This window comes from Rhipicephalus microplus, chromosome 6, assembly GCF_043290135.1.
Source record: "Rhipicephalus microplus isolate Deutch F79 chromosome 6, USDA_Rmic, whole genome shotgun sequence".
In the NCBI taxonomy this organism is placed as follows: domain Eukaryota; kingdom Metazoa; phylum Arthropoda; class Arachnida; order Ixodida; family Ixodidae; genus Rhipicephalus; species Rhipicephalus microplus.
Window position 1 is genome coordinate 34,633,613 of NC_134705.1, and position 20,591 is coordinate 34,654,203.

The window sequence follows — 20,591 nt, forward strand, 5'->3', positions numbered from 1 at the left end:
CAACTAGCGCAAGCTGCCACACATCCAAGTCGCCTTTAAGAGTTGAACACGATAGCGAAATTCGGCATCTAGTGCGCCCTTCAACCGCTAAGTGCATTCGTATTATTATGTTTTGTTACAAACACACACGCACTCACAGTAGATTGTGCGAGCACGCGCGCGCAAACGCTACGTACTGTCGACAACAAATGAAACGCGAACAGCGGAGCGCGTGTCACAAGCCTCATCCCTGGAATAGTGTGCGCCGTCCCCCAGGCCCGCACACTTGGCTTGGCCCCACTGCACGATCCTCCTAAGGCGCAATATTTTGCTTGTGTTCTAGTTGTGCTATTTGAAAAGAAGGAAATAAAAAAGTCAGAAGTTAAACAACTGCAGCCTAAGGCGAGTATATATAGTAGCATGGTTCGTCAAAAGCAACAGTGCTATCAACGCCAAATGAATAACAAATAGTGCCACACGTAGAGCAGCTTGAAACCAAATGATTCGAGATAGATGCACTCATGCAGTTTCACGCTCTGGCGCCGCAGTCATGCTTTCAATCGACAAACTTATATCAGTTTTGATTGATTTGTGGGGTTTAACGTCTCAAAACCACCAGATAATTATGAGAGACGCCGTAGTGGAGGGCTCCGGAAATTTCGACCACCTGAGTTCTTTACCGTGCACCCAAATCTGAGCACACGGGCCTACAACATTTCCGCCTCCATCGAAAATGCAGCCGCCGCAGCCGGGATCCGATCCCACGACCTGCGGGTCAGCAGCCGAGTACCTTAGCCACACAGTTGCGATGGTCGCCGGCATGGGTATGCCGAGTGCTTGAAGTCATTTGAATTGCGGCGTTTGGTCTTTACTGCAGCATTACAGCACTTTCGCCGTCTGTGCATGATACAAGAAGGATGAATCTGACTAACCCTTATCATGACCATTAAAATTAACTGATGCCTCAAGTCGCGATAGCGAAGCCATCTAATTATAATTACATTTGGAAACGAAGGTGCCGCTAAGCTGAAACGGATATCCACTAAATAAACAAAGAAAAAAAAGAAATATATAGTCTGTTTGCAAAATTCTTTTATTGCAGATGATAACAGAATTGTGCAAAAAATAAGCATCGTGTTCATAAATGCTCCTCAGCGAGACTTCGCCGAGGAGAAGGCACGAACATTTCCGCGAGAAATATTATTTGCCTCTTAAGATTAATATTTACTGAATTCACCTCCAGCTGCCACAACGACATTTTTCGGGAAAGACTGTCGAAGAGCCGTGTCACAAGATCACTTGCGCGTATGTGCTCCCATTTCCTTTCACGGCAGCCCACAGCGCCTCTCGAGAGCCGTGCTGAATTGGCTGCCACGAGAGTGCCTATTTCATTGTGCTCCACACATTCTCACATTTGTTCATGTCAGCGCCTTGTTGAGGCCATTCCAACAGCATTGCTACCATGCAGCTGTTCCAGCAAGCGTGCTATTTATTCGCCCTGTGGATGGGGCTGCGGTCCTGTTAGACCGCAGTACAGCCCATCAGGGAACAGTCCGTCGAGAGAATAGGGCACCACGGCCCTTTCGGTCGCAGTATGCCGCAGCGTTGAACCTGTCTTCTATGCGAACTAGTGGTCCAAGGCCTTCCTTGGACAAGACACCCGACACGCTTACGAAGCAGCGGCCGCTGCTAGCTACGCGGTGTAAGTTCCGGGGCTGAAATCTGCAGAAGGAATGTAAACTGTTATTTCAAGCCTTTCTGCCACTCGTTTTATCGTCAAATATTGCGAGACTAGCTGGCCTAACAACATCCCCTTGCAATATATAACAAATCATAATGATTTTACCAAAGCGCAGGCTCGTTTCGCTGTCGCGATAACAACAAAGTATAAGTATTGAATTATAGCAATCACTCAAAAAACGAGACAGCCGACGTGCTAAACTGAAAGAATATTCAATTTAGTAGAGAACTGCACCTAGCTTTGTGCAGTTCTCCAAAATCTCTGACGCTGGTTCCAGCGAGTGGAGAACGTTGAATAGTCGGTGAATATTACACGCCGCCAGTTTTCTACAGTCCATGCTGCGTTTTCTTGCGCATACGCAAGTCTTGCAAGCTTCTTCTGAAAGTGCAGGATTATGGGCTGGCACACGGCTCCACAGGCCTTCCTCATGCAGTCGACGTCTGATGGTTGACATAATCGTCGAGAGGTTCAAGCTGTCATTGATCTGTCGAGCTGTGATGAACGGAGCCTCCTTTGCAACTTGCACAATAAATATACGTCCTTCGCACTGTCCGTCGCCCGCTGCCAGTGTCCACGTGGAAGGTTCCAGAGGCGTCCATCATCGCGGAATGCTTGGCAAACTTTATTTATAGTAGACAACGGTCGGTTCATAATTCTGGAAACTTCACGCTGTTTCATTTTGTGCCGGTAAAGCGAAACAATCTGCGCTCTCTCTTTTAAAGAAACACTCGGCATTTTCAGTTGAAGTGAAGCCTTTTCGCGTACGGCTCTGAAAGAAGGGTGCAGGCAAAGCAGCGCTGGCGAAAGAGATACGACGATCATTTGAAAACTAACCACAAACCGAATATATATATATATATATATATATATATATATATATATATATATATATATATATATATATATATATATTTATTTATTTATTTATATTTATATTTATATTTATATATCACACATATGCGCGAAGTACTCCTTAATCAAGAATACCCGCCAGCTATCATCGATGACGCCATCAAAAAAGCTGAAAATCTGGACCGCCAGATTCTTCTCAACCACCAGAGAAACGCCGACCAACACCGCAACAAAAACTTGCTATTAACTTTCAAGAGCAACCCACCGAACATAAACAAGGTCCTAAAAAAACACTTTAACATATTGGAACAGAGCGTGCGACTATCCAAAATTTTCACTTCTCCTCCTTGTGTTGTATACAGACGGCCGAAAAATATAAAAGATCATTTAATAAATTCAAAGATAGGTGTGAAACCTCAAATTGGGTGTCACCCTTGCGGAAAAAGCAGATGCAAGGCATGCAAACACATGCAGACAACGACAGTGGCGAAAAGCACCCACTCGAGTTTTAAGCACATGATAAGAGGTGCACTAGACTGTGACTCAGACAACGTCATATACCTCCTGGAATGTGTGGTATGTAACAAGCAATACGTGGGCCAGACAGACACTCCGTTTAGAATTAGATTCAACAACCATCGGGCACATGTACGATCTCTGCCAGGCCTTCCACTTTCAAAACACTGCACAATAAAAGACCACAGCTTTGATGACATCAGGGTTACACTACTAGAAAACAACTTTCGAACAATCAGAGAACGGGAACAACGGGAATCTTATTTTATCTACAAATTTAACACGATAAAATACGGAATAAATGAACACCCAGGCACTCTGTCTGCGTTACGACCGCTAAAAGACGCAAACGCTTCTCTCTAATCAGTCCAGTTTCATTACGACAATAAAATTACCCGCTAACAAAGCTTTTGGCCTATGCATCTGACAACATAGAAATGATTTGCCTCATCAAGCACAGCCGGAACGCAAAGATAAGTGGTCCCGGATGTCGTATGGTCCCCCCCCCCTCTTTTTTTTTCTTTTCGTCAAGTTTCAACGCACATTCTGTTCCTTCACTGACAAGGAGCTGACAGCTAGGTGGTTTCGTTAACTTTTTTCTACATGCGCGCATATCTTCTCAGTGCGCCGCAACTGTGTGGTGACTGTCCCGGATGTCGCACAGTCTCTCCCCCCCCCCCTGTTCTTCTTTTTTTTCCTTCTTTAATTCTTTAACGCACATTTTGTTCCTTCACTGACAAGGAGCCAATGCATATAATGAATATCGATGGCGGTTCCTCAATCACCGGCTTTTTCGTTCCTCCCGACGCCACCAGCACGCACTCCAAGCGCTTAAGCCCTCCCCATTAACTTGTCATACACTTCAAAGAGGAACGAGCCGCCAGCGGCCTACACGGAAAGGTGAAATATAAGAACGGCGGCTCCCTGCCCACTTAGCGAAGAGTGGGTGCGGGGAAGGTATTGTTGACAATAATGGCCATGCTCATCTACCTCTGCCCTACTCTGTTGAAATGCTGCCCCTTTCTAATTACGCCATGTCGGTCTTGCTTCTTCTCCTAGATTTTTTATATTTGATTTAATGTTTGTCCTCCCGTTTCGCTGTTTTTTTTTCCTCTTTCTTTTTCTTTTGACCCCTTTCCTCCTGTCTCGACAGGCTATAAGAGGACACGGAACATGTGGAAATAGTATTATGCCTTGAAAAAGACGGGGTTCTCGTCGAAACGTCGGCACAATAAACAGTTGTTATGTGAAAGCGCATCTACTTTCATATTTATATATATATATATATTGCATCGTGCCTATACACACTGATTGCATTGTGACGCTGTAGAATGTAGCAGAGCTGCGCCAGCATAACGTCACCAGGCCTAGCATCAAGCACGATGCACACGTGACCTTTGCGTCACGTCTCTACTAATATAAGATCACCGTCGCCTAAACAATAAACGCTTTTCATTGTTCGACTACATGCTCCCTTACATGGTGGCAGCGGTGCCCGTACGCCATGTCGATCCCGTCGACACTGCTTCCCCCTCCGAAGCCCTTGGATACATCCGGTGACCCATGATTACGATGGAAGACCTGGAAAGGTGAGTTCGAACTGTTTCGAACCGCTACTCAGTTATCAAAGCAACCAAAAGAACTGCAAACAGCGACATTACTCGTAATTGTGGGAGAAGATGGCAGAAAGGCATACGATACTTTCAAGTTTGAAGAGAAGGCGCATAGGAACGACATCGATGTACTGCCGCTGAAGTTCGAAAACTTTTACAAACCTGCGATTAACCTAACCTTCAATGAATTTAGCTTCGGCTCCAGAAACCAGAAAGAAGGTGAATCCTTCATGGAGTGGCTGACAGAGCTCAGGATATTAGCCAAAACTAGTGAGTTTGGGAATTTAGAAAAGTGCTTGCTTCACAGCCGTATAATCCTGGGCATACAAGACAAAAACTTGCAACAGCGGCTAATAGCAGAAAACCCATCGTACGACAAAACTGTTGAAATCTGCCGTTTCATGAGCAAGGCCAGGGGGAGTTTCGCCAGATCTTTGAAGGAGCGATGATGTCCCAGAATGCGCAGTCAACACGCGAGCACGGCCACGCACATGATGCGGTTATCTGAATCACTGCGGTGAAAGCTGCCCAGTGATAGGGAAAGTGTGTAAGAAATGTGGTGGGTTGAATCATTTCGCGCAGGCATGCAGGTCAGCAGCACCGCAACGAAGACAGAAAGACCCGAGAACGAAAGAGCTGCGCGAAGTGCACGTTGAGAATGGCGAAGACTACTTTTCGAAAACTTGGACAGTCAGCACAATAGCAGGATATCGCATGAATGCGGTCATTAACATTGAAGGGAAAGCATTCACATGCAAATTAGACATGGGCGCCAACTGTTGTGTGATTTCGCAAAATTACGCTAGGGAACTACCAGATGAGCCACAGCAACCTTGCGATGCGACATTGACGGCATTCTTTGGCCACAAGACCTCGGCAAAAGCGAAAATCCGTCTGCGTTTGCGGCCAGTTCACGGACACATGAAGAATCCTTTGTTGTCGTGGAACAGAACGCACCCATCACCTTGAGTGGATCAGTAGCAGAACGCCTCGGCTTTTTACGTCGCATACAAAACGTTCATGCCGACGAGCTTTACTCGACAGCACAGCCTTACGCAGATGTCTTCTCAGGACTGGGGCAGCTAAAAGGTGTGGAATACACTATGAAGCTCGAATCCGGTGCCGAGGGTGTCGTGGTTCCGGCACGGAGTCCCGGTAGCCCTTAAAGACGACGTAAAAGAGGAACTACAGTGCATGGAAGACCAAGGAGTCGTACAACAGATAACTGAGCCAACTGAGTGGTCTAGCTACAAGGTTACTGTTGCAAAGAAAGACAAGGTCCGCATCTGTTTAGATCACACTGCGCTAAATAAAGCCATAATGCGTGAACATTACCCCAGGCCAACTCTTGAAGACGTCGCACCGAGGCTTGCTGGAGCTAAGATTTTTTCAACGCTTGATGCGGCTTCATGTTTCTGGCAAATCAAGCTCTGACTCGAATTCGAAGCTTTGCACGATGAGCACACCATATGACCACTGTCGCTTTTTACGCATGCCTTTCGGTATCGCTTCTGCCCCAGAGATATTTCAGGCCGCGATGCACCGTATGCTAGAAGGACTGCTGTGTGTCGCAGTTGTCATGGATGATATCCTACTGTGCGGAAAGACTAAAGAAGAGCGTGACCACAACCTACAACAGCCATTGTCCCGCTGCTGTGAACATAACCTACGTCTGAATAGACGTAGAGAAAGCTCCTTTTTGCAGGCAGAGGTTCGCTACGTGGGCCACATCTTTACTACCGAAGGTCTGAAGCTTGACCCACAACGCATTCAAGGCATACTGGAAATGGCCCCACCCAATAAGAGTAGGGAACTAAAGATTTTTCTTGGCACAATGAATTTCGTGGAGCACTTCATACCCAACATGTCTGTAACAACTTCCGCGCTCCGATCTTTGCTTCGCAAAGATATCTCCTGGGTATGGACCGAAAAACAAGAACAAAGCTTTCACAAGTTGCGTCAGTCTCTGCTAACAGCGACAATCTTGAGCTATTTCAACCCCAAGAAACAAGTGACACTTTCAGTTGATGCAAGTCGATTGGGAGTAGGCACCGTTCTTAAGCAAGATGGCCACCCGATTTCATTTTCTTCTTGATCGCTAGTTGTTTAAAATGATCACCGACCTTTAGTTTCCATATTTTCCAGACCTCTGCATAAGTGTCCGCTACGGCTGCAGCGCATGCGTCTGACTTTGCAACGATACTCTATAAACGGGACGTACAAACCTGGCAAGGAGCTGTTCCTTGCTGATGCGTTATCAAGATTTCCTAGCAAAGAACGCATGGAAAAAGAAACAGAGCGCTTTCAAGTAAACGGTCTTGACTGTTTCAGGTTCCGAGCAGCGTCTGAACAACCTCCTTGCCGCAACACATGACGACAGCACCTTGACAAAGCTTCGTGAATATGCCCAGACTGCCTGGCCCCTTACGAAGCAAAAAGTTCCTGGTACAGTCCGTGCGTACTGGTCATACCAGCAGGAGATACTTGCGCAGGACGGCTTGGTATTCCGCAGCAATAAGGTAATCATACCTCTAAGAGAGTAGAGTTGATGAACCTTTTATGGGGGGGAACAAAAAATGAAAGCCAGAGCCCGAACGGTCATGTTCTGGCCCAGTATATTGGGTGATCTTGAACAGTTTTACAAAGCGTGCAAGACGTGCCACAAATATCAGCCGAGGAACGTAAAGATGCCACTCGTATGCCACTAAGTCCCCACTCTGCCATGAATCAATTTTTTCTACTGTGGTGCAAGCCAGTTTGCCCTGATGGTCGATTTCTACTCTTTCTTTTTTGAGGTGCGAGAAATGCGCACAACTGCGCGCATGCTCACATCGTTGGTGCTCCGAAGTTTTCTCTGTGATTACCAGTCAAACTGTGCACAGATAATGGTCCACCGTTCTGCAGCGGAGAATTCAAGGATTGTCTGAGAAAGCTATGAGTAGCACATGTAACTTGAAGTCCCTATCATCTACGTTCTAATGGCCTGACGGAACGAGATGCAGGAAGCCAAGAAGCTTTTAAAGACGTGTTCCTTTATCATGCACAACTTTCATACAGCTATTCTCGAGGGGCGCAACACACCCCGTGATGACGTGTTGAATTCTCCTGTGCAGAGGCTGATGGGACGTCAGACCTGGGCCCTTCTGCCAGTACCAAGCAGCCACCTGGAACTCCAGACAGTGCCCAGCAGCACGGTCCACGGACACATTCGCGACATACGTAGGAAGCAGAAAATCTACTCAACCACGGCGCCAGAGATCTACCACCTGTCACGTGGCCAGGAGGTCACTACCTACACCGCCATCACGCGGACCTGGTCACCAGCAGTCTTCCTGCGGCCAGCGGACGAACCACGCTCCGCGATTTTGCAAACTGAAGACAGTAAGGAAATTCGTCGCTCGAGAGAGCATGTCAGAATCATGCCAACTCAGGAGGCCACTGCCACCGTTCCAGTGCATCAAGAAGCCGCAGGATCTACACAAGCCCTACGCCGCAACACAAGACAACGACGCGAGCCTTGTTGGTACCCGCAAGCCGAAAGACGTTACGGCTTGTTGTTGGTCCAAAAAGGGGATTTGTAGCAGAGCTGCGCTAGCATGACGCCACCAGGCCAAGCATCAAGCACGATGCACACATGACCTTTGCGTCACGTCTCTACTAATATAAGATCACCATCGCCTCAGCAATAAACGCTTTTCCCTGTTCGACTACCTGCTTGCTTACATAGTAAAAGCAAGAAATTGCGATTGATACGATCAAAAGTGTATGGCGCGCTCACGATGGCCACCATTATCGCCAAACGAAAACTAGAGCGGTGGTGCAATTATGTACAAATTGCAAATCCGGACGAATGCGGTCTGTTCCATTGAGTCTCACGCGATTGGCCAATTCAAGCCGTGACGAATGCTGTGACGTTCTATTTGACGTGGGCCAAGAGGTCACGTGATTGTTTTCCTCCGGTTTTCGGACGAAGGCGAAGGAACGGTCGGAGAGACCGTCCGCAAGGAACCGGATGGATTGACATGGCTGTAAGGTGGCATGGATTAGATTGAAATATATGGACTTCGCGACTTTTCAGCATGCAGGCACTTAGACAACATGACGTTTCCGACTGCCAAGGTTTTTCGTCTCACCTGCGCGGCAGCTGCAGCGGTGACGTCACGGCAGGCCTCGTGCACCTGCCTGCGCCACCAGTCCTGCCACTCCTCCGCGTTTTTTTTTGCGCAGGCCCTTCATCGTTCAGCGTGTCGCTGAGCTCTTCCCACAGCCGTCGCCGGTCGGTGATGGTGACACTATGCCGCAGCTCGATGGCTTTCGCCGCGAGCTCGGGATGCTCGTCCATAAAGGCGAGCACCAGCGCGCACTGAATCTCGGAAACGCGGATGAGCCACTGCTGCTGTTGCCTATTGTGCCGTGGCCCTCCGCCATGATTGGGCTCGACTGAGCCAATGACTTCAAAAGTTGCGCCATAGAACATCTGCGCCGTTTAGGTTTGAATAGTGGTTGAGATATGAGAACAGTAACTGCTTGAAACGGGGTCGTGTTTAGCGCCACTACTTACCGTCCCGCTAAATTTAGCGTCGTTTCAAAGCAATAACGGGAAAAATACGTTTGAATTGTGCCGTATTTCTTATTCAACGTATGAAAACTAGTGCCAACACATTTTAACCGTAACCAATAATAGTTAAACATTTCGCAACATGTGACAAACACTTTTCAGTTTGCTATACGGTCCCCAAGCCAATGTCAATATGATGACGCAGACCTTCATTTCCCTCATTGGCTGTTTGCTTCCCCTCGTCCTCGTGACAGCTGCGGACCGGCCACTTTTTGACGGCACCGACGGAACGCCTCCGTCCGGATTTGGAATTTGTACATAATAGCACCACAGAAATAGAGATAACGCACTATAGGGGAATCGCGCAGAGTTGCCAAACCGGATGTGTATGCCTGTCAATGGGGATGACTGTACGGCAAACACTATACTATTTCTAATGCTTGAAAGAGGTGCTCCGCTGTTCGCGTTTCAATTGATGCCGATGATACATACAGGTTTTTGATCTGAAGCAAGAGTCGCATGGCCTCTAAGATACACGGCGCGCGCTCGCTATCTCGGGAAGGCCATAAACAGTCTCACAATATCTCACAGATTGCAGCACATTATCTAGCGTTTGCTGTTCGCTTGATGGATGCCTCTTCATGGCATGATATGTTTTCCGCTAGATGGATATAGTTATAAATTTTTAGAGCTCTTTAAAAGTTCCTGTGTGTATTTAGCGGCGATGGCATCAATCCCCGGCCTTTTTTGATGTAGTTTGATGGCCCCCCAAATGCGCCTACAAATCGCCGAATGGGCTCGTTTTTGTCGTGTTACGTGTCGAACAAAATGCGCCAAGGAGACACCTTCCACTACATGGCATATATGTAGAGTTTTTTTATGAACAGCTGCAAGTAACATCGTGGCATTGTGGCAGGACACCTGCTTGCCACGTGAATGGTCCAGGTCTGATCCTCGATGGTACCGAAAATTATGTTCTTTATTTTATTTGCTGCCTCGCCGCGGTGGTCTAGTGGCTAAGGTGCTCGGCTGCTGACCCGCAGGTGGCGGGTTCAAATCCCGGCTGCGGCGGCTGCATTTCCGATGGAGGCGGAAATGTTGTAGGCCCGTGTGCTCAGATTTAGGAGCACGTTAAAAAACCCCAGGTGGTCGAAATTTCCGAATCCCTCCACTACGGCGTCTTTCATAATCATATGGTAGTTTTGGGATGTTAAACCCCACAAATCAATTCAATTGATTTTATTTGCTTCTTCCTCAATTTTTCACTCATGGACAATTCTTCGCTCACAACCAACGGTGCCGACGCTGACGGCGGAATTTCTGCGACACGAGCTCTCTAACGCTATCGCGTTAGAACTACGCTATAGGTCAGAGAAGTTTCGCGATAGATACATCGGCAAAGAGCGCAAAAGAAAATCGCCTAAACGAATGCATAAAGCGTGGCCGTGGGATTTTTCAACTTCCCATTTTGAACGTGGTGACTAACTACATCTGGTCGTCACTTCTGTAGTTTTTGCGTAAAAAACAAGAAAACAAGAGATAAGGGGAAGTACCGGGAGGTGAGCAAGCTCTTAGACCGGCTGGCTACCCTGTGCTAGGGAAAGAGCGTAAAAACCTATATAAGAGAGAGACAAAGAAAAGTGATATAAAAAGGTAGGGAGCTTAACTAGAAAAGATATGTCAACAGAAGAAGGCGAGGGGAAAAGTTCGTACTTTTTTAAACGGTTTTCGGCGAGTGCTTGCCTAATCATTAAATTTCATTGACATAAAGTTACACGCAAAAGCCCGTCCAAGCACTACTCGTGAGCAGACGTATTACTACCCACTCGCAATTCTTTAAATCAACGCTTTCTTTGCGTTCTCCGCCTTACTGTTCCGGAGCTATGGGGCCTTTAAATACTGATATGCATAGTGAGTTCAGCTGAGTTGCTAATGTATGCCGACGATACAGCTTTAATAGCTAGTACCGACAACATAGCCAACCTGGATTATAAAGCTACTGCAGAGCTAAAAAATGAGTATGTGCTTAATAAGATTATTGAACACCTAATGCGCGCAAAACCAAATGTGCTATTTTTCGCTGCCATTACGGATGTGTAAACGGTGAGTCCGTTTGGCTTGAATTGAAGAATTGGCTACTTGAGACGGTAGGAGGACGTAAATATCTGCCTGCAGTATTCGACAGCCAATCCTACTAAAAAACGCAAATAAATCATCTGTGTACTAAGCTAGCAACTGACTGTATTATGCTACACTCTCAGTCAGGTGCCAGACAACGAACGGCACCTAGGCGACGCGCTCCTGCGCACTGACTAAGATCCTGTCTATAGGGAGCCCAGCAATACAAAATAGGGAGTTATAGTGCTGGGTACCCAAGCGGCTTGCGTACCCAGTACGTTGGGGCGGCGGTACTGCGCATGCGCGAAATCCCAAGCAGATACGTCGGAAAATCGCTGGGGTAATGGAGCCATGCATCCACGTGGCCATAAACAACGCTGCCACCACTGGCCTCCTAGCGCAGATAAGCTGCCCCGGCGCACATGCTGGCGCATCATGTTACCTTCATGGCGAGCAAAGCCAAGGCTGGCCAGAGCCACCACGTTGAGTTTTAAAATTAAGCACAAATATTAGAGTGGCTAGCCACTCTTCAAATAGCACGGTACAAAGGCGCGAAATCTCGGGCAGCGTGGATCGGCCGCCTTGTAAAGTCTACCTTAACAGGAACTCACGGTATCCGCACTGCGGATACTCCAGCCATCGAGTTAAAATAAGCCAAAGTGCGAGCAGCAATAGCAATCCCATTATTTCAGCCAGATTACCAAATCTAGATTGGCCTGAAATATAGAAACCAAAAATATGCTAGCCCCTGACCAGCTGACCAGGTGGTGCCATCTAGCGCGGTCATGATGAACCAGGTAATCACAACATTGTTATTGCAGAAACATTGAGCGTTGTACGTCTGGTCCAAAAACCACGCAGCGACAATATTACAGATGAGTAACCTTTTTACTCATTTCACCTCAAAAACATTACGCGTAAGCCAACATATTCATGACTGTCGTTGCACGAAGTGTCACAAGATGTCGACACTATCGTTACAGTAACCTTGTATTTTTCACTTTTTTGCGTATACACCTTTTCACAGGAAGGAAAAAACACCGCCATGATGGGCTGTGTGCGGTAGTACAAAGGCCAAGGGCGAAGCGTTGTCAGTGCAATTTTGAGGGGACGCGCCAATTCGCACAGCCCAAGGGGGGTGGTGGTGCCCAGGGAGGCGTTTATGAAAAGCTGAATACCAGGATACTGTACACGATAACAAAAGTCTCGTGATTTTGCCGCAACGGTGATTCATTCCTACGGCAGGTAAATGCAGTTTAAATAGAGTTAGCATCACCATTTAAGGTTTACGAAAACGTAAAGGCATACATGTTTACGTACGAGGAGCTCAAAACATTGGAAGAGGTGCGTTCTCGTAAGGCGGAAAACGCAAACTGGTATCCGGTAGAGCGTTAACGTAAAGAAGTATGCGTACAAGCTAAAAGTTACACATAGTTACACGTTACACCGTCGCTGTGTTGTCGCGCTTGTCAGACTACGACCGGCCGTCTGGATTGCTTGGCAGCGACGGTGCCGGCTTCAGTCGCGAGTGTGGCGCATACAGAAAAGTTTTTTTTTTCGTGTTGGTCACTGTCATAGTATTTAAAAATGATTTATTGAAATTAATTTGCTTCATGTCCCAAGGTATGTTTAATTTCACATTTTTAATGGTAAAAATAATTAAATAATACTTACACGGCAAGACGCTATGGCGCTGCGAGCGCGTGTGACCTTCTTGCGGCTTGCGTTTGCGTGCGCGCCTCTATAAGGCATTCCAGTTGGGTATGGGTTGGGTAGGCAATGCTGCGCGCCCCCAAGCCCGCAGCGCCCCAAGATCTTGGGTACCCAACACTAAAACTCTCTATTACCCGTGACAGCCACGCCGTGCGGAAGTAACGTAGCAGGCACAAGAAGGAAAAACAGAGCGGAGAGCTCCCGTTGATTTGATGATTGATTAATGGGATTTAACGTCCCAAAACCACCATATTGCCGCGTGCATAGCTGCATTTAGCGGCGAGATAGCAACGACAACGAAGAACGCGGTTTTGCTTGAGAGGCGCAGCGCAGGCGAGCGAAGATGACAATCTTAGCGGCCTTCTCTGAGAGCGTCTCTATAAGTTCCACTGTCCGTGTTTTTAAATAAACCCCCTGTAGTTTATAACGCGCGACACTGGTGGAGGAGTTGGGTACTACCACCTCATGATCAGCACCCCTGTGAGAAACCCCGAGTCCAGCCCTACGAGACAGCCACGCGTGGAGACGCCTGTGCACCACTCAAGCCGTCGCCTTCAAGGTCTTCAACCGGAATTTGGCCTTTTAAAGGGAGCAACACTTTCGACAGCCACCCCTACTCAAGAAATGGCAAGGAGTCCTGCACAGGTGACGGTCCAAAATATGCGCATTCCTGAACCATTTCATGGCCGGCCGAACGAAGATGCGCAAGACTGGCTTGAGCAGTTTGAACGGGTAGCTAAATCGAACTACTCTAACTTCGAAGGAAAGCTCTTCCACGTATACTTCGCCCTTGAAGACGGCGCGAAGACGTGGTTTATAAACCGGGAGGCAACATTGACGACATGGGAGGAGTTTTGTCGTCGGTTTCTTGACACCTTCGGTAACGCGGAGCGACGCGAAAGCGCACAACGCCTTCTTTAAGGACGCACCCAACAGCTGCATGAAAACGTGGCCATGTTTGCTGGGAATATGGTGCGTCTGTGCCACCGCGCGGACCCCAACATGCCCGAGGCTCGAAAGCTAAGCCATCTCATGAGGGGCGTCAAAGAGCAGCTATTTGTTGGTCTTGTGCGAAATCCGCCGACAACAGTGGACGAGTTCACCAGGGAGGCCACCGCAATAGAGCGTGCACTGCAGCAACGGTACCGACAGTCTGATCGCGCGGCCACCGGCGCAGCTGCAGGCGCTGCCGCACTTACCGCAAACGACGAGTTTTCTCTACGCCACCTGATTAGACAGATCGTGCGTGAGGAGATCGCGAAGGAGAACGCAAAATACACATTGCAGTCACAGGCGCCCCCGCAGCAGGAGTCCACGGTAGCCTCCGTCGCTATCAACTTCGACAAGCATTTGCCTCTCCTCAGCAGTATTCCGTTCCAACGCACTGTCCAAACTTGTGTACCTATGCAGACGGTGTGCGTCGTCCATTGGCTCCAGAAGTATCCTACCAGCCGAACGGATACAGCTATGCAGACGCTGTTCATCGACCCACGCCCATCCCAGCGCCGCAGTACCTCGAACCGTATTCTGTGGCAGCCTGGGCTCAGCAGGATTATATCAGGCGACCCTATATGCGGAAGAGTGACATATGGCGCACTGCGGATCACCGACCATTCTGCTACAACTGTGGAGAGCCAGGTCACATTTACCGTTTTTGCCCACATTGCCGAGCTGAATACCACTGTAGTGCACCTACAGCTACGCGCCGACAGTTCGACGAAAGCCATGCCACCATCGACGACGACCAGGCTGGCAGGCGGGAAGGCTCTTCTACCTTCCGGACGCGCTCACCATCCCCGGCTCGCTTTGGTTCACCAAGCCGCCGTAGTTTCGCTGACACCGTCAGAGGTCGGTCTCCCAGCCCATGGCGGGGAAACTGAAAGCAGCGACTTCTGGGGGGAAGGTTGCAAGCCGTCGAATCGCCGAAAATCCCCCACTGCTGCAGAAACACGTGAGAGATGACGATGAAGACTCCGCCGAGAAAACTGTGACTGCCGACCTCGCTGTGACGATTGACGGCGTTGAAGTGACGGCCTTAGTCGATACGGGTGCAGACTTCTCTATAATGAGTGAACGATTGGCAGACGAACTTAAGAAAGTCGGGATGGAATGGACGGGCCCTTATATCCGAAATGCTGGAGGCCAGATAATGACTCCCACCGGAAAATGTACAGCAAGACTCACGATTGAGAATGTGGCTTTTGTAGCCACATTTCTGATCCTACCGGAGTGCTGCAAACCTATGATACTGGGAATGGACTTCTTAAGAGAGTATGGTGCTGTGGTCAACATACGCGATGGTGTCATCACATTCGCCGCTGACAAGTCTGTGAACCGAGATCCAGACCAAGAACCCAGGGTGTTACGTGTGGTTGATGACGACGTCTGCGTGCCACCACTGTCATGTAGTCTTGTTTCCGTGTGTTGTGACGTGGACTGTAATGAAGACGCCATAGCCGAACGCATCACTGCCCTTCTTTTTCGCCAAGGCATGGCCATCGCTCGCGGCATCGTCAGCTTAGTGGATGGGCGCGCAGAGGTGCTTCTGACCAACTTCACGAATGAGCGCCGGCACATCGGTAAAGACACGGCTGTGGCGCACCTCGAAGAGCTCGACTACTCTCACGACTGTCTTCTAATGCAAGGGGAAGCCACAGCCCAATCACCTCCACATACACCACCAGTTGATATTGGTCCGAGTCTAACACCAACTGAAAGATGCCGTCTTATGGAGCTGCTCGACCAGTTCAGGGACTGCTTCTCATCGACATCACGAGTGGGTCGAACGCCTCTGACCAAGCATCGTATAATTACGGAAGACACAGCAAGACCGATCCGACAGAACCGATATCGCGTTACTCAGAAAGAACGTGAGGTAATCCAGCAGCAAGTCAAGAAGATGCTAGAGGATGATGTAATCCAACCATCAAAGAGTCCTTGGGCAGCGCCAGTGGTACTCGTGAAAAAAAAAAGATGGCAGCTTGCGTTTCTGTATCGTAAGCTGAACCACGTTACAAAAAAAGACGTTTATCCATTACCGCGGATCGATGACTCTTTGGACAGGCTACGGCATGCGCGCTACTTCTCGTCAATAAACCTTAAAAGTGGATACTGGCAAATAGAAGCTGATGAGCGCGACCGAGAAAAGACCACCTTCGTGACACCGGACGGGCTTTATGAATTCAAAGTCCTCCCTTTTGGTGTATGCTCAGCCCCAGCCACGTTTCAGAGACTAATGGATACCATTCTGTTCGGCCTGAAATAGAAAACATGCCTTGTGTACCTCGACGACGTGATCGCTTTTTCGGCCACGTTTGAAGAGCATCTAAAGTGGCTACTGTCAGTCCTTCAAGCCATACGGTCCGCTGGACTCACACTCAAACCAGAAAAATGCTACTTCGGCTTCGAAAAACTCCAGTTTCTGGGACACGTGATCAGTCGCGATGGTGTGAAGTCTGACCCAGATAAAACGGCAGCCATCGCAAAGTTCGCAAGGCCTGTTGATAAGAAAGTGGTCAGGCGTTTTCTGGGTCTCTGCGCCTACTACCGGTGATTTATAGCTGGCTTTGCACACATCGCCTCTTCACTCACCCGCCTTACAAGGGAAGACATTGCATTTTTATGGGGTGAAGAGCGAGAAGCTTCGTTCAACGAGCTGCGACAGCGTCTACAAACTCCACCTGTCCTCGCTCACTTCGACGAGAATGCACCAACAGCCATCCATACAGACGCCAGCAATGTGGGCCCAGGTGCTGTTCTTGTCCAATGCCAAGATGGTATGGAGAGAGTGGTCGCCTACGCTAGCAGAACGTTGACACGCGCCGAGTCCAACTACTCAACAACGAAGAAGGAGTGTCAGGCCGTCGTTTGGGCAGTTGCGAAGTTCCGCCCGTACTTATATGACCGCGCCTTCCAAGTCGTCAGCGACCATCACTCTCTTTGTTGGTTGACCAACATGAAAGACCCATCTGGACGTTTAGCACGATGGACCTTACGGCTCCAATAGTACGACATGGCCGTAATTTACAAGTCCGGAAGGCAACACTTAGACGCCGACTGTTTGTCAAGGTCGCCGATTGAATCAGCGGCTATAGAGGATGATGATTTCCCAGGTTTTTTAGGAGTTGTTGATGCAGCTATCATTTCTCGGCAACAACAAGATGATCGGGAGCTCAACTCGCTTATAGAATTCTTGAACGGACGAGCCGCCAATGCAGCAAGAGTGTTTTCGAAGAACTTATCGTCATTCTGTTTACGGGACGGAATTCTGTACAAAAAGAACTTTTCATCAACAGGTAGAAGCTATCTGCTGGTAGTTCCTGGAGCTCTCCGCAGCGAACTTTTACAAGCCTGCCATGACGAAGCCACTGCGGGCCACCTCGGTTTCACAAGAACACTGACACGCATCAAAGAAAGATATTACTGGCCAAGAATCGCAGCAGGGGTTAAAAATTACGTCCGAACATGCATTGACTGTCAGCGGCGCAAAGTACCACCTGTCAAACCCGCTGGCCTATTACATCCTGTGCCCGTGCCAGAAACGCCGTTTTCTCAAATCGGAATGGATCTGCTGGGCCCATTCCCAACATCGGACAGCGGCAACAAATGGGTTATAGTGGCAACGGACTACCTCACCCGATACGTGGAGACCAAGGCAATCGCGAGTGGCACTGCAGCTGAAGCGGCCCAGTTCTTCATTGAGAACATTGTCCTGAGACATGGTGCTCAAGCTGTCATCATAACAGACAAAGGCACCGCGTTTACAGCCGAGATTTTGCGCACTGTGCTTACGCTCAGTCGCACAGCGCATAGGAAGACGACTGCTTACCACCCACAAACGAATGGGCTTACAGAACGACTTAACAGGACAATCGCTGACATGCTTTGCATGTACGTCGACGTGGAACACAAGAATTGGGACCGAATATTGCCATACATCACATTCGCGTATAATACGGCGCGCCAGGAAACAACAAAAATGACGCCGTTCGCACTAATTCATGACAGAGAAGTTACGACAATGCTAGACGCCATACTGCTTTACGATTGCAATGATTCAAAGACAGACGCCGCAGACTTCACTGAGCGCGCCGAAGAAGCAAGGCAGCTTGCCCGCGTCAGAATAATGAACCAGCAGCAACTTGACACCCAACGGTACAACCTTCGCCATCGATTCGTCATTTATCAACCAGGAGATAGAGTCTGGGTTTGGTTTCCTGTACGACGACGAGGCCTCTCAGAGAAACTTCTACGCCGATACTTTGGTCCCTACAAGGTTCCGCGTCGTCTTAGCGACGTGACGTACGAAGTCATGCCTGACGCCTCCCCCTGTTCGAAACGTCGCCAGCACCTGCCTGAGACAGTGTACGTGGTCCGCATGAAACTTTACCACTCTCAGTGATGTAAACACCCGCTGGCTGCATCTCTACCTGTTGAGCATCGGGACGACGCTCACTCTGGCGGGAGGGTAATGCCGCGTGCATAGCTGCATTTAGCGGCGAGATAGCAACGACAACGAAGAACGCGGTTTTGCCCGAGAGGCGCAGCGCAGGCGAGTGAAGAAGACGACAATCTTAGCGGCCTTCTCTGAGAGCGTCTCTATAAGTTCGACTGTCCTTGTTTTTAAATAAACCCCCTGTAATTTATAACCCGCGACAATATGATTATGAGAGACGCCTTAGTGAAGGGCTCCAGAAATTTTGACCACCTGGCGGAGAGCTCCAGTCTCTCTCGCGCCAGCCTGGCGCCAGCAGCCGGCATCAACTTTCGCAGACCCGTTCAGCCAGCGTGAGCGCAAAAAAAAACGCCCCCCCCCCCTCCCCAACCCCGTGCCACCCCCACGCCAGTGCCGGCATCACGTTCACTGTCGCCTGCATGCAGTGGCATTTGTGCATCACCGTTTTGTCCCACTGTCTTGTGATGGTCGCTTTTCTACAAGATGGTCTGGAACGGAAACGTTTTCCTATGCCATACAGCACACTTTAATCAAGATACCATACATCTCTCTGCATTTGGCAAACACTGTGATGTACAGTCCCATTGTTATTCTTTTGATTTCAATAAAAGAGTACAAACACCTTTCCGTTTATCAGTCGTCGAGGTATGTCCTTTTGTCATGCACTAAATAAGAGAATACTAGTGCATGCGCGACACCTTACTGAAACACTGGCCTATGTATGTTCACGCTCATGTTCTACGAAACGAGCTGAACTGATGATTTTAGGGAAGCGTGGCAAAAAATAAACAAACCAAAGACAGCAAGACAGAGAAAGATTAATATTGAAAATCGATTGGTTGATGCTTGAATAGTGGTTGCGTAATTTGATGATGAACATAAAGTACAGAAGTCAGGTGGAGAAGTCAGCAGGAGAGCGCATGTCACCGACCTTTGCTCCCTCTTTTGAATATTAAGTACAGTTCTTATACTCCCGCACGGATTTGTAACAGTGAACCACGACCAAGACAACCAATGTACTGCTGTGGAGATAATGTATACCAGTTATGAAAATCCCCGTTTTCTAAAGAGCACATGCATGCAGTAAGAAGAAGGATTTTCAGATTCGTTCTGCACCATTTCTTGATCCCAACTGCTCGCAGATGGTCGCGAAAGAGATGTGCAGAAGCATTATTTATTTGGAGGGAGACCGACCTGTCTGTCGCCAATTTGTGTACGTGATACTGACTTGACCTTTCGGCATTCACTTGAACAGCGGTGTGATGCTGAATAGAGGTAAGAGTAGCCACTACCCATAAATAAGATCAGTGAAAGACTGAAAATGAGTGAACACCACTCTATAATAGCGAAATAATGCGCATAATTTCTAACTGCAGAAATAAGTAATCGTCGAAACGTCAAAAAGGCGCTGCGGCCCGAGCTTGCAGCTCACGGCAGTTCGCGCGTACGAAATGCAAATGTTAGAGTAGGCACGCTAAAATACCCATGCAACGTTTACGTGCAAAGGCGCATTGTCTTCAAACAGCTGAAAATAGGCTGCTGTCACTGACGCACGTGTACCTCCCGACACAAATCAGCCAAATTTCTCACAGCACACGCACGTGCGAGAAACATACGCAGGTTTCGACAGCCGAACAGAGCCTTGTTCGGGAATTTCAGTGAGCATAACACCCGCGGTTCACGGGGAAGCACTAAAACGACGCACGAACACACGTTAATTGTTCTTACGCAACGGTGCACCACGAACCGAAGTCAGAGCCCAAAGCGCTCACCGTGGTTGTCTCAAGTTCATGAAGCCCTACAAACTAGTCACTGATCAAATGCATGCATATGGCACAAAAACAGTTCAAGGTTCCGCCGACTGTTTGCAAAAAGCCACTTGGTAGATATATACCCCGCAAAAAGACTCGCTTCCATGCGGTGGCACTGTGGTGCAGTAAGTAAGACATTTACTTCACCTGTATGCGCTCTCCAGTTCGATACCAGGGCTGTGTGTGCTTAAACATGTTAATCTCGCCGATGTAGGTGATTGTGATGCTAATGGTT

General features: G+C 48.5%; 2 protein-coding genes across 2 annotated transcripts in view; one reads left to right on the forward strand and one right to left on the reverse strand.

Moving 5' to 3' along the window:
• Positions 1–20,591, reverse strand: part of LOC119167671 (epoxide hydrolase 4) — a 212,322-nt gene that overhangs the window by 85,638 nt on the left and 106,093 nt on the right. The gene's annotated exons all lie outside the window — the stretch shown is intronic.
• LOC142765120 (uncharacterized) lies at positions 4,661–8,408 on the forward strand. The gene is made up of 4 exons (XM_075865692.1): positions 4,661–4,677; positions 5,284–5,291; positions 7,033–7,220; positions 7,815–8,408. The coding sequence occupies exons 1-4, from the start codon at positions 4,661–4,663 to the stop codon at positions 8,280–8,282; spliced, it is 681 nt and encodes a 226-aa protein (XP_075721807.1). The 3' UTR covers positions 8,283–8,408.

Coding starts and splice junctions, on each gene's coding strand:
- LOC142765120 (XM_075865692.1), top strand. Junction 7,221..7,814: donor TGGTATTCCGCAGCAATAAG/GTAATCATACCT, acceptor TCTCCTGTGCAG/AGGCTGATGGGACGTCAGAC.